This window comes from Manacus candei, unplaced genomic scaffold (genome assembly GCF_025592945.1).
Source record: "Manacus candei isolate 608988 ecotype Guabito, Panama unplaced genomic scaffold, ASM2559294v1 h1tg000009l, whole genome shotgun sequence".
In the NCBI taxonomy this organism is placed as follows: domain Eukaryota; kingdom Metazoa; phylum Chordata; class Aves; order Passeriformes; family Pipridae; genus Manacus; species Manacus candei.
The window spans coordinates 3,801,914-3,815,725 of NW_026138057.1; the positions used below are offsets into that span (position 1 = coordinate 3,801,914).

A 13,812-nucleotide genomic window follows, 5' to 3' on the forward strand; every position below is an offset into this window, starting at 1 on the left:
ACTCGAAACCCGGGAGCAGAAGGAAGCGCGGGGCGGCCGGAGCCCTCTTCGCTGGTGGGAACCACTTCGGCAAACAGGATTTACCAGCTAAACACTTCGGGCTCTTTGAACCCTGGTGATTTTTGCCGCCTCTGGAGAGAGGATGAGGAGCACCTCGCTCTGCTGCCGCGATGGGGCGCCTTTTCCAGAGGGGCGCTGTTTCCTTCCCAGTTTCCTTTCCCTGGGATGAACAGTGGACGTGGAAGCAGAGGAGCTTCCCATGCCCAGCCAGGGCAGCTCCCCCTGCTCGGCTTTTCCAGCCGCAGCCCGAGGGGGTGTCGCTCCCTCTCCATTCGCTCTGGCACAGCAGGAACGGGCTGGGATACCGGCCACGCTCCCGTCCAGGACAGCGTGCGGGGGTCACGGCAGCGCTGTGGCAGCAGGGATTTATATCAGGGATCCCTGGCGACCCGTGTAGAGGAATGAAGAGAAATCCAGCCAGTTTAGCCAGTATTTTCAAGGACTGGGGGGAAAGCTGTATTTCCTGGCCTGGGAATGTCACCCTTTGTTCTCCTGTCCTAGAATGTGAGTCAGATGTGTAAAATGTGGGTAAGGTCGGCCAAGCCACCCATTCCCGAGGAACCGCGGCACAAACCCCTGCCCAACCCCACGCGCGGCTCCCGGCCCGGGGGATCAAGGGCGCACACGAGGGATCGCTCCAGGTCCCAGGGCACACCTGGACACTGAGGCTGCTTGGACCGGGACCCCGCTCCCGGCACCGGGCACAGAGCGGGGACCGGGACGCGGAACCGCATCACGGGGTTCCTTTGGGGAGGAACACAGGCTTTGCAGAACGCAGGGCCGGGTCCTGCCGCGGAGCCGATCCCGGGGGTGCTGCCCAGGGGCCGTTCGGGGCAGGTGACGGGAACCGGGAATGCGAACCGGGAAGGTGCAGCGCCACCGGGAGGCGGTGCCTCCCCCGCCCCAGGCGGAACTACAGCTCCCGGCAGGCCCCGCGCGTGCGCCGCGCCGGGACGGAAGTGGGCGGGCCGCGCGGCCCGGGCCCCGCCCCCCTGCGCCGGCCGCCATTTTGTCACCGACTTTCACCCGCCGCCCGACGGGGCGTTTTTTTTTTTTCTTAAAGGAGAAGCGGCAGCCAAAAAGCGGCCCCGCCGCCAGGCCCCGCCGGCACCGCGGGCGGCGCCGCAGCCCCGCCGCACGGAGCGGCCGCGCGGGGCCGGGGCGGCGAACGGCTTTCCCCCTGCCGGGCCTCGCCCGCGGGGCGAAGGGGGCCCCCCGGGGGCAGGCGGAGGGGCGCACACAGCGGCGGCGGTAGGGAGCCCGGCGGTGCCGGGGGCCGGGCGTCGGCCGGGGGCCGAGCCGGGGCGGCGGGCGGCGGGGGCCGCGCTCGAGTGGGCGCCGAGCGGGGCCGGCCCGGGGGGGGAGCGGGAGCGCGAGCGCGGCGGCCGCGGCGGCGCCTGCGCGGGGGGCGGGGGACGGCCGGGGCGCGCGCGCGGAAGCCGCGCGCTGGTTGGCCGCGCGGCCGCTCCGTAGGGGGCGGGGCCCCGCCCCTGCCGGGCCGCCCATTGGCCGGGGCGGCGCGCGAGTGGCGGGGGAAGGCGGGAGCGCGGCGGGCGCGGGGGGGAGGCGGGTCTCGCGGGGTTAGGGGCGGGGCCGTCCCTCGCGTCCCGCCCGCCGATTGGCGGGTGCGGGCGCCGGCGGCGCGCCGGGGCAGCGCGTGAAGGCGGGCGGCGGGTGCTGATTGGGCGCGGGCGGCGGGGGCGGGCCCGTCCCGCCGAGGGAGGAGCGCGGCCGTCCCGGCCCCGCCGCCGCCGCCCCGATGCCGGCGGGCACCGAGCAGCCGGGGGGCGCCGCCGCCGAGCCGCCGCCGCCCGCCCCGGCGCCACCGCCCGCCGCTGACAGGCCGCCCGCCTCGGGCCGCCGCCGACCGCCGCCCGCCGAGCAGGGGGAGGAGTCCGGCGGCAGTCGGGTGCTGAGAGGCGGCCGGGAGCGCGGACGCGCCGCCGCCGCCACCTCGGCCGCGGGGGGAGCCGCCGCCGCTGCCGCCGCGTCCCGCCGCCGTAAGGCCGAGTACCCCCGGCGCCGGCGGAGCAGCCCCGGGGCGCGGCCCGCCGCCGAGCAGCCCGCCACCGAGACGCCGCCCGCGGCCAGGAAGGGCCCTCGGGCCGGGTGAGTCCCTGCGGCGCCGCTGGGCCCGTACCTCTTCGGGGTCGCGGCCGGGGCCGGGCGTGGGGGGCTCTGCGGGCGATCCGGCGGCATCGCACCCGGGCCCCGGGGCCGCCTCCGGGCGCGGGACGCCCCGCGCCGCCGCCCCTTTGTTCCGGCGCCGCCGGTCCCTTCCCAGGAAGCGCCGCGTCCCGGGAGCCGCCGGCTGCGCCGCGGCCGCTGTCCCGGGGCCCCGCGGAGCCAGCGCGGTTTGGCCCCGTCCTTCTCGGGGAGGGGGGCGGCGGGATCCAGATTCCCGGGGGAGGATGTTACTCCCCCTGCAGCTTCGGCGCGGAGCGGGACCCCGGCCACGTGCACGCGTGGAGCCTTTGGGAGTGCAGCTGCTCTGCCCTGTCCCAAGCACAAAATCCCTCTGGCTCGGGCGTAACTACGGTGGGCAGGGCTGGCCCTTTGCTGCTGCATGTTCCTGGAGTTCCCCTCAGCTCCCTGCCGCTGGAATAATCCACCTTGGCACGAGGGAGTGAAAGCAGCGATCCCAGGGCGAGGCACTGGGAATCTGGGGAGCTCATCGGCGTGTCGTGTAGTTCCTTGTTTCTGCCCCTGTGCCGCAGAATCTGTCTCTTATACTTGGTTTTGTGTTTTTTTTCAGGTGTGCAGATAAAGCAGCTGGTAAAGGTAAGAGCTGAATTACTCACTCCTGCTGTCTCTTCCATCCAGGAAGTCTGGGCTCTCCCGGAGCCAGATGTCTGTCTTGTCCCCCTGAGTTAACCAGATATGTCTTAGGTCTTCCTTTTAAAGAATGTTTTGGTGCCAGATGATGTGCCCGGTGGTTTGACAGCTCTTGTTGCACAGCAGTCCCAAGAAGCAGGCAAATCCTAGGCTCTCTTCTGTTCTGAGCTCATGGAGTACAGGTGTAGGTCCTCCAGAGCCGTGTGGAAATGACAGTATTCAGCTATTTATACTTGTTCTTTTCTAACTCTCAGTGGATCGTGGATTTTTTTACGCTCGTTTCTTCAGGGGTGAAGGAGAAAATTCTTCAGAATTTGGGGAGACAGTGGCTTAAGGGGTCTGAACACAAAAGCCTCAACTATGGGGAGCTGAGACCTGGAACAGAATTTTTGTTTTCTGGTGCAAACTGTGAACTTTGTCGCATCTCTTTAACAGCTTCTTGTTGGAAAAACAAAACCAAAAAAAAAAGTTTGTGGGCTTTGCTGATAGCTCCTGAAACAGCTCCAAGTACAGGGCTTTGTGTGGTGTTGGTTTTGATCTGGCACCAGAGGATTGTGATGGGAACTGTGAGGAAAGGAGGTCACACACCTGTGCAAATGAATTCCCCTTCCTGCTGGAGCCGCCCGGGTTGGTTTGCAGGCAGCTGTGTCTCAGAGGCTGCCCTCAAAGCAAAGTTGCTGAAACGTGTAGGAAAGCTTAATATGTGTGGAGTGTTGATGTTATAATGGTGAAGCTCGGTGTTTTGGGTACCTTTAAGCAGAAATATTTGCGTGGTAGTGGTAGAAAACAGGCACAACACTCCGGTTTTGCCCCGTTTCCTAGGACGTGTTAGGAAATGGCAGTTGTCGGTGTGAAATTCCAGAGTTTGTGGGCTCTCTGTACTCAGGACCTACTAGCCTTTAACTTGGGCTCGGAGATTTTTCAGCCGTGCTTGAACGTGAGAGTGGAAAAGGAGTTTGTTAAATTTCTGGGGCTCTTTTTTCCCCCCTCAGTTAGATTTTGCAGCCAAAAGGATGGAACGTTTGCGTGGAAATTGGCGCCGAGAAGTGCTGACAGCTTCTGGGCCAGAGGAAATCTGCCTTGGTGGGGCTTGGGTTGTTGCTTGTTTGTTTTGGGTTTTTTTTTAAGTCTTTAGAAGTGAGGAAGCTGCACTTCTGTGCCCTGGCTGCTCACTGGATGGAGCCCTTGGAGTGCCTTGTGCGGGGAAGATGTACAAAAAATTTGGGCAGATGGTGCAGGAGCAGGAGAGGAGACTCCCCCCTGCTCCCCCCCTTAGCCTTTAGCAGGAGCCTGACTAGGTGTGAGCAAACAGCAGCTTTCCTTGCACAACAGGGATTTTTAGCAGCCAGTAGTGCCCTGTAAATCTGGAAGGCAAAATCCCATCTGTCCTTTCACCCTGGATGGAGTTGGGTTTGGGAGCTGAGTGGTTCTGGTGAAGGCTTGGAATTTCGTGCTGGTGTTCCCTGGCATGAGTTCTGACATGGAATTGATTTCTCATGGTGACTATTTGTGTTACACTGTTAACCTTTACTACCAAATACTAACTCCAGTTTGAAATATTTGGTTGGCCTGAGCTCAGCCAGAACTGAGCCTTGGCAGGGAGGACAAAGGGGGTGCACCTGGTGACAGGTCCTGCATAGCCATGGGAAGAATGGAAAACAGGCTGTGCCAGGGTTTGTTCAGCAGATGTTGTTGCCTGGTGTTTGGGATAACGTTTTGAAGGAAAATCCCCAGCTGATATTGGTGAGGAAAGCTCGGGGTGATGGGTGCTGTTGATGGTGTCCGGGATGCTGTGACAGTGGAACTGTGTTCCAGAGTTTTCCCTCTGTGCAGAGCCAGGCTTCTTGGACCTTGACAGTATTCCCTGTCATCTGCTTAGTCATGGAGTGACAGGATTTCCCAACATGTGTCTGTAGAAATATTGGTTGCATAAGTAGAACATTTAATCTCAGCTTACAGGCAGATTCACTGTGTAGTACAGTTCACATTCGACTTCCCACAGCGCTCTGTATTCTTGTGGAAATAAATTTTGATTTTAGTTAGGCCTGAATGGTTGTAATTACTGGAATACGGAGTTGATGGATATACTTAATGTCCTTCCATCACTGGACTGAAAATTCTCTGTGACTCTTTGTTGGCAGTTGAACAGAACCTGCTTCTCCAATCCGATCTTACACCCAAACCAGCTTCTGACTCCATCCATGTTTTTCTGAGATTTTCCCTCTACTGTTCCATAACCACCTTTAGGAGCTGGAAGGAAATCTTCCAAGCAGCTGGGGCAACGGGCTGTGTTGCTGTTCCAGAGGGAGTGTTGAGTGGAAAGGGCCACATGAAGCTTTTATTTACAGAAGAGATCAGTGCCATGTGCACCGAGTGTCACCTCCTTGGAAGTCCCTTCTCAAATCCAAAGGTTTTGCACAGCGTGGGCTGGGGGCTGATTCCAGCAGAGCTCACATCCTTCTCCATGACATGGTACAGACAGGGTTGTGTGTAGAGCACTTGTGTTGGGCAAGGGGTTGTTTTTTCCCCCTTTAGTTTGGTTTGGTTGTTGGATTATTTTGTTGTCGTCGTCATCGTCGTTTTTTGAGGGGCAGGCTGGATTCATCAGAAATCTGCTTTTGTGAAGGAGAAAAGGAAGTTTAGGTGTGGGAAAGAGAAAAAAAATCATTACAAATGTGGGACTTCCCTTTTGCAATCTCAGATTTTGGGCAAAACCTTGGTGAGTGCTGATGGCAGCTGCTCCTGCAGCTGAACCCTTGACAGACACAAGTTTCCTGGTGCAGCTCTGACCCTTGGATGGGGACCAGTGACCATGTTGGGAGAGTCTAGAATTAAAAGGGTTTTTAACTATTAGCTCTGTATCGCTCTCCTGAGTTCTGCTGCAGAGAAAATGTTTGCTGTATCTCCTAACGATGGGGGTTTGGAGGCACTTGGGTGTTCTCAGCATGTAAAAATGCCCTGGATCTGTTAGACAGAGGTGGTGAAGCAGAAGTAGGAAGGAAAAACTGGTTTCAAGTGCCTTTGGGTAAAACCTGAGATGTTCACCATTAGGGCTGAGAACGGGGATGGAGAGCAGTTTTTACTGGGGAGGCCCTGGCACAGGTTGCCCAGAGAAGCCGTGGCTGCCCCATCCCTGGGAGTGTTCAAGGCCACGTTGGACAGGGCTTGGAGCAACCTGGGATGGTGGGAGGTGTCCCTGCCCGTGGCAGGGGATGGAATGAGATGAGCTTTAAGGTCCCTTCTAACCCAAACCAGTCTGTGACGATTTGTGACGTTTCTAAAGGCATTTGAATTTGTAAGGGCCCAATGTCACAGCAAGCACCAAAAACTGAGATCGAGTGAACTGTACTTGGGAATTTTACTTTTTAAGGGATTAACTTGTTCACATAGACATTTCAGGCAGTTCTGTTATCTTGCCAAAACATATTTGGAGACCAGCCATCAGCTAAAAAGGAAACCACCTGTACAAGCTAAAAAGGAGTGCAAAGGCCTCAGGGTAGCAGCGTCTGTGATGCTTTTTGCTCTGCACAGGACCAGAAACATCCAGCTCAGATTCCTCAGGGTCATTACCAGGTGTACAATTCCGTGTTTGGGGGATTCTCCAAGCATGACCTTTCACACGAAGCTGGCCTTTCACAAAGCACTCGCTGAGGTTTGCGAGCATCTCTTTTGTAGAGCTCAGAGCCAGCAAATCATCGTCTTGCAGGCCTTTATCCGAGGGCAATACAAGCTGCTTTCAAATATTAGTAGACAGTTTTAAACACTCCTGCTGCCTTTACATAGAGAGTTTTAGTTGGTTATACTTGGGACAGTTTGAAGTGGGGGCCTGGAGGACCTGCCCTCCATGTCTGCGAGAGGCGCGAGCGGGTTTGCGCGGAAGCGAGGAGTGTGATTTAATGGTGGGGTTTAGGCTTCTTTTATTATTATGAAAGAGGTTGCAACGGCTGTTTCAGATCCCAAAGAAGAGAAGGAAGAGGAGGAGGTTTCCAGCGCCCTCAGCCATGGCTCTCCCGTGGGCACGGCCCGGCCCAGCCGGAGCTGGCGCAGCAGCAGGTCGGCCACGGTGGCCCGGCAGCGGGACACGGAGAACTCCCGCGCCTCCAGATCCAAGACTGGCTCCCTGCAGCTCGTCTGCAAGTCCGAGCCGAACACGGACCAGCTGGAGTACGGTACGTGGCACCGAGTGCTGGGGGCCAGGCAGGCGCGGGGAGCCTCTGGAGGGAGCTGGCTGTGGCTGGTGCAGGTGCAGTGCTGCTTGGTCACGGGTGCCTTCTGCCAGCAGCACTCCTGGCTCTGAATGGCGACGGCGGTGTCGTGAGACAGATGAGCTCACTGCAGCGAGCACACGCTGAAACCTAATGGTGACTTTTCCTTTCAGAGGTCACAGAAGAGCATCAGTCTCCAGCTGGAGTCAGGTAGGACGCTCTTGACTCTGCGGTGTTTCTTCCGATTCGGTGTCTCGCAACAGGGGGCTGAGTTGTTTGAAAACAAATGCCTGTGTGAAATGTTCTGTGGGACAGGCAGCAGCTCTGTCTCGTTCCACCCTGGGCCTTTGCATTTGCAGTGTGGGCTGCAGGGCTCAGGAGATACTGTGGAGGAATGGACAGTGAGATTGGATGTGGGCATTCCACTTTTATTCCCGTAGGAGCAGATGCCGTAGGTGGGTGGGTTCAGAAGAGGACGCTGCTCTGCCTGGCCTGTTTTGGTTGCCATCATGCTCCTTGGTCGGTGCAGGCTTTCCCCAGTCATGCTGGATGAGGAAGTGCTGTGGAGTAGTGTCTTTCCCATCCTGGGGGCTGGTGCACGGGTACTCTGCAGTAGTGGTTAAGCCGGTGCTGCCAAAGTCCTCTCTTCTCCTTTTCTCCCAGCAGTGATGATGATGAGGAGATGCTCATCAGTGAGGAAGAAGTTCCCTTCAAAGATGATCCCAGAGATGAAACCTACAAGCCCCACCTAGAGAAGTATATTGGATTTTGTACTTACTGGGGGTTTAGACCAAAAAAAAAATGGACATCTTAGCTGGATGAACTTACTATGCCCCAAAGCACCTGAGCAGGTTGCTCAGGGGGAATGGTTCTAAATAGTAGAATAACCAGGACTGTTCTTCTCTCAGGGACTAAAGCCTTTAGAGCCTTGCTGTCTGCCAGGTTTTTCCTTAATCCTTGTTCATGCTTCCGCTTAGAAGTGAGACTTGAGAAATAGGCCTGAGCTTCCATCCAGTTTTTGCTCAAGTCTTTGTGGAAAGCAGGCAGCGGGAAGAGCATTGGAGTAATATGTTGTGTTTGTGTCTTTGTAGGGAAGCACCAAAGCAAAGGAGAAAAACTAACAAGGGGAAGGAGGAAAAAGAAAGGCAGAAAGAGATTAAAGTGGAAGTGAAAGAAGAGAATGAGTTTCAGGAAGATGAAGAACCGCCAAGGAAGTGAGTAAACTGTGCAGTTACACCTGACAGTGTGTGTTGTTTATTTTGCATTCTTGCTAGTGTACAGCAGTGTTTTGTTGCTGGTTCCCCCACTCCTCCTCCTCTGGGCCTGAGAGCTGATGGGGCAGCACTGTTTGTTCTGCTTCCTCACATCTCGCCTGTGTTAGAAAAATCAGAGTTGGGACTTAGGTTTAGTTTAAGTTGAGGGGTTTTTCTTCATCCTGTGGTTAATCAGCCTCCGTGGGTGTGACCACACAGCGGGAAACTCTTCAGGGCACCCTTACAACGGGTTTTGTTGTGATGCCTGAAGTGGATCAGTGTTAGAAATCCAGTGTGAGAGGGCAGCGTTCCTGCCGTGTGTTGTGGGGCAGACACAGGAATACCTTGGATGTACCTGTGTGGTAAGCGTCCTCTTTGTACATGTGGGACTATCCCAGAGCTCAGGAAACCCACTTAGGTTCCCCCTCTCTTTGGAGGAGTAAACCAAGAAGTTTACTGTGTTTTGCTCCCCAGAGTCTCGACACCTTTGGGTGTGCTGTCGCCGGGACTCAGCGTTGCAGCTTTCCTCCTGTCAGAGGAGGGAGATTGCTTTATGTGTCTGTCCAAACCATTCTTTGGGATGGTGTGAGGGAGAAAAAGAAAGAAAAAGGCGCTGCTTTTGTACCTCTCTGAGAGGTTGGAGCAGCTGGGGCTCCCTCTGCTGACCTGCCTCGTGGGGCCACATGCTGCTGGTGCTGCTTCTCTTGTTGTTCCTAAGCTGCTGCTGCTTCACAGCAGAGAGGAGTGAGCAGGCTGGTATTTTGAGAACATTTCTGTCTGTTGGAGATCGCTTTTTGTGCCTTGAGGTTTTGTTGTTTGGATCAGACACCGCTTTTGTGTGTAATAAAACCTGTGCCTCTTCTGAGGGCTTGGCTTGAATGCTGAGTGCCTGTTCAGCAGGTTCCTGGCATGGGCTTGCCATCAATAAAGATGTCTCAGTAGAGTCTAGAAAATACTTCCATCAATCTGCTCCAAGTACCTCTGCAGCAGTGGGATCAAGCTGTGGCTTAGGAGGCTGCAGTTTGCATGTAAGCACAGGTCTGCTCAGACAGAGTCTAGATTTTTACCTTGACAGGTGTATAAGCTGCTGTCAGAGACCTGTAAAATAGCTGCTGGATCATTAATCCCGTTCTTCCTGATCATGCAGGTTGGTGTTTTCCCATGGTATGGAATGTTCTCCAGCAGAGCAGAGGGAATAGGATGCACTGCAGGTTCTGGACTATGTTGGCACCATTACATGTTTATAAGAAATACGTTAGGAAACGGGAAGGGTTGAGAGAGCAAACCACATGAAGCATTTATTTCTCTAGAATTCTCCTTCCTCTGAATCTGTTTCCAACTTGCACTCAGTTTTTTTTTCTAGATCTTACAGTTAGTGAGGCAATACAGCGTAAACTTCGAAGTCTCTGCCCACTGCTAATGTAAGGAACCTTCTCTCAGTTCTGTTTCTGTATCCCTGTTACAGGAGGGGAAGGAGGAGAAAAGATGACAAGAGCCCAAGACTGCCCAAGAGAAGGTAAGTGATCCCCTCCGCCCAGTTCTGTTCTACAGACTTGCTTCCCTTGTGTCCTGCACACAGATGGGGATTGTCCCAAAGCCATCTCTCTTGCACAGTCCAGAAATCTGCCTTGAAGAGAGTAAACCCCAAAAATAGCGTGCCTTGTCTTCCCTCCCCTCTTTTCCTTCCCCCTGTAGGTGTGGGTTTGATTTCTTCCAGCTGAACCAACCCCCTCCCCACTTCTCAGTTGATCCCTACCCTGGCATTGCCCAGCAGTAAAGTTCTGGGAAATCTGGGTCTCCTGGGGTTTTCCCAGCTCTAGGGAGAGCCCTCAAGTAAGTGGCAGGAGTGGAGGTGGCACTTGGGCAGAGGCTCTGTCCCAGCCCTGACAGTATTGGAGCAGTAATTCTTGGCTCTCATTTCACTGAGCTGTGCTTTGTTGTGCTGCTGCCGTGGCATCAGGGGCATCAGCCAATCTCTACCCCTCACAGAAACAGAATTCTGGAGTTCATATGATTCTGTATCGAATCTGTAGAGAGTCTTTATCTGTAGAATCACTCAATCACAGAAGCAGCCAACCACTCTGCCCCTTTCCTTGCCGACTTCCCAGGAAGAAGCCCCCGATCCAGTACGTGCGCTGTGAGATGGAAGGATGTGGCACGGTCCTGGCTCACCCCCGGTACCTGCAGGTTGGTGGAGCTTTTCCCGTCCTGTATGGCACATGTGAGGGCAGGGAAGGGCTGTTGGGAACAGGCAGTGAAGCCTCCACTGCACTGACACTCCTCCTTGGCGCTGTGTCTGCTTTTGCTGAGGGGCCGTCTGGGATGGCTGTGTCTCAGCTCTTCTCTCAGAGACTCTGCAAACTTTCACTCTTCCTTTTCAGCATCACATAAAGTACCAGCACTTGCTGAAGAAGAAATATGTGTGTCCTCACCCCTCCTGTGGTCGGCTCTTCCGACTCCAGAAGCAGCTCCTGCGACATGCCAAACATCACACAGGTACAGGGCGGTGGGAGATGGGTACAAAACACCTCCTCAGGTCAGTGAACAGAGAGGGGGGAAAAGGAAAAGCCTCTAGGATTTCTGGGGAGAGTGAAGCCAAGTCAGGTGGCATAGATTTGCAGGAGCAGCAGGGTATTACTGTCTTCTGGATTATCATCTTTTGAGGAAGTGAAAGAAGTAAGACTATAGAGGCTTTTAATTCTCCTCCTGGCAAGTATCACTCAGGGGTTCTGTAGAGGAATAAACATCTGCATATAAAGACTCTACAGATAAAGTCTGCTTTATCCTAATTTGCCAGTCCTTCAGTGTTGGTCAGAGTGGATAAGTAGCTCTCAGAAGAGTCTTAATCATGGCTGGCCTCTCCAGATCAGCTGCTGCGCTGCCTTGTGGGGCTTCTCCTTGGCTGTGCCTGCTGGCCTCCCAGAACTCCTAGTTCTGCTCCTTCTCAGGCAGCTTTACCTGCACCACGTGGGAGCTGGGAAAGGGAGCAGGTCTGTGGGAGAGCAGTGCTGCAACTGCTGTTGCCTTTCAGATCAAAGGGATTACATCTGTGAGTACTGCGCCCGGGCGTTCAAGAGCTCCCACAACCTGGCGGTGCACAGGATGATCCACACGGGAGAGAAGCCCTTGCAGTGAGTACCCTCTGCCTGTGCCTTGCCCTCCTGCCCCGAGGGACCCCTGACACACCCGTTCTGGGGCTGCACCCAGAGCAGGGGCAGCTCTAAAGTCAGGGCTGGAGCCTGTTGCTGGTGTCCCAGCTCTCTAAACACACACGGTGTTGAGCTGCCCCTTGTCTCACCTGCTCCTCGGGGCAGAGCTGGGATTGTAAGCCCTCAGCAAATAAAGCCCTAACCGGAGCTGCAGTGACATTAGTGAGCCCCTGCTTGTTTCCCTGGGCTGCCTCCTTGCTGCTGCTGTCCCCACGAGTGTGTGGGGACGTCCCTTTGTTGTGACCTCCCCCTTCTCTGCTCCCAGGTGTGAGATCTGTGGGTTCACCTGCCGGCAGAAGGCGTCCCTCAACTGGCACATGAAGAAGCACGACGCGGACTCCTTCTACCAGTTCTCCTGCAACATTTGCGGCAAGAAGTTTGAGAAGAAGGACAGCGTCGTGGCCCACAAAGCCAAGAGCCACCCCGAAGTGCTCATAGCCGAAGCGCTGGCTGCCAACGCGGGTGCCCTGATCACCAGCACCGACATCCTGGGCACCAATCCCGAGGCCATCGCGCCGCCCACCGACGGCCAGGGCCTCCCGCTGCTCCCGGACCCCCTGGGCAGTGCCCCCCCAGCAGATTGCCTGCTGCTGAGCCCCGAGGGGATGCCAAAGCCCTACTGTGGCGGGGCAGAGCGCGTGAGCCTGGTGGCCGACGGCAAACTCTTCGTGGGCAGCGGCAGCAGCGCGAACCCGGAGGGGCTGGTCATGAACACGGAGATCCTGGGAGCCAGCACGGAGGTGCTCATCGAAGATTCAGACTCCACTGGTGGACCCTAGTGGCAGGGGGAGCACCTGGGTGCTGGGACAGTTGGGACTCTGTATTTAAAAGGAAAAAAAAAAAAAAAAAAAAAGAGGAGGCACTTACTGAAAGAGAGGAAAGTTAAACAAAACTTACAATACTAGTAAATAACTGAAGGGTCTGCTCCCCTCCAGCGTGGATCACAGAACGTCCTCTTTCTCCCAACCACTTCTCTCTCTCCCACGGCCCCTTTGTGGAAAGGGGCACGTGCTGCCATTACCAGAGCAAGTTGGACTGAGCGACGGATTTCTCCAAGGGAGGGGGCACTGCCGAAACCCTTCGCTCTACCCCAAAGCAGATAGATGCCTTTCTGGCTCCTTGACGTGGCCCCACTGGCAAACTTAAAAAAAAAAAAAAAAAAGCATTGGACGTGCTCTGGAGAAGTTTCTTAGGACTCCCTCTGCCCCTGGTCCCGACTTCTATGCACCGCTGCACTCTGGTCCTTGCAGTGTCCTCCTTCCTCCCGGGGCTGGGAGTTTGGCACTTTAGCCCCTCGGCAGGGTGAGCTGTGAAGCAGAGCACGTCCCGCTCCCACCCACCGCGCTCCCCTGCTCCAACCCTGGCAGGAAGTGGAGGGAACGCCCTGGCTCGTAGATCATGTTTGCTCGGAGAGGCCCGGGGGCTACAGGAGCCCTGCGTGGGAGAGGCAAGGAGGAGCATCCCAGTTTGACGACAGTAATTTGCACTTTGAACATGCTTCGTTTTTGTGTTGTGGTAACAAGATTCCTTATTTATTGATTAAAAAAGGGTCGGTATTTTTTAGTTCTGTTCTTAGGGGGTGGGCGTGGAAGGGGTTCAGGCTGTTTCCCAGTAGGCTCCGGTGCAGGGAGCACGGTGTGCCATTGTAACAGCAGCTGGGAGAGCGACTGGGCAGCGCTCTGGAGTCAGATGTGTCTCGCAGCTTTTCCAGAGTAGAGGAGGGAGAGCCCCTGGAGAAGAGCCCTGTATGCAGTGGGAGTCTCTGCAGCAGCGTGTTAGCAGGAGGATGAGGTGAGTGATGGAACAGCTGGCTGTCGTCTCCCTCCCTCCCGGCTCCGGGTGAGCTCCTTGCATTAAATGCTTTGCAGCCTTTCGGGGAAGGATGTTGTTGGCCAGGAACTTGTTCTCGTGGCCTGGGACAGTCGTGAGCTGCTTGCTGCTGGGGGGATGTGGTGCTCCTCATCCGACTCTGCCTCTCCTTTCCAGGTCTAGACAAAGGCACAGGAGCAGGGACTGGATATGGTTTTCTCAGGCTTGTTTATCCAAGGCAATAGATTGACGTGGGACTAAGGGGCTGTCAGCTTCTCTCCCTGCCCCCATTGTGGGGGAGGGTGTTGTGTAGCCGTGTTCTCAAAGGTTCTCTCTTCTGCACAGACACCCCTGCTGTCCCTGAAATGTGGCAGGCCAGGTGTTGCCTGCCGGTGTAGTTAGGGCAGCTCTGAGCCCTTGGAAAAGTTTACATAGGATAAG

At 56.0% G+C, this 13,812-nt stretch overlaps 1 protein-coding gene across 2 annotated transcripts; it reads left to right on the forward strand.

Annotated features, from left to right (window-relative positions):
- The first annotated feature begins 1,804 nt into the window (after positions 1-1,804).
- Positions 1,805-12,454, forward strand: ZFP91 (ZFP91 zinc finger protein, atypical E3 ubiquitin ligase). Of its 2 annotated transcripts, none has more exons than XM_051777011.1 (11): positions 1,805-2,169; positions 2,816-2,841; positions 6,849-7,064; positions 7,274-7,310; positions 7,764-7,856; positions 8,192-8,314; positions 9,819-9,869; positions 10,462-10,540; positions 10,735-10,849; positions 11,385-11,484; positions 11,828-12,454. In XM_051777011.1, exons 1-11 carry the CDS (start codon positions 1,820-1,822, stop codon positions 12,339-12,341), a joined length of 1,704 nt encoding a protein of 567 aa, XP_051632971.1. In that variant the 5' UTR covers positions 1,805-1,819; the 3' UTR covers positions 12,342-12,454. The 2 variants fall into 2 exon arrangements, with proteins under 2 accessions (XP_051632971.1, XP_051632972.1); XM_051777012.1 differs by having other exon boundaries at positions 7,767-7,856.
- The last annotated feature ends 1,358 nt before the right edge of the window (positions 12,455-13,812 follow it).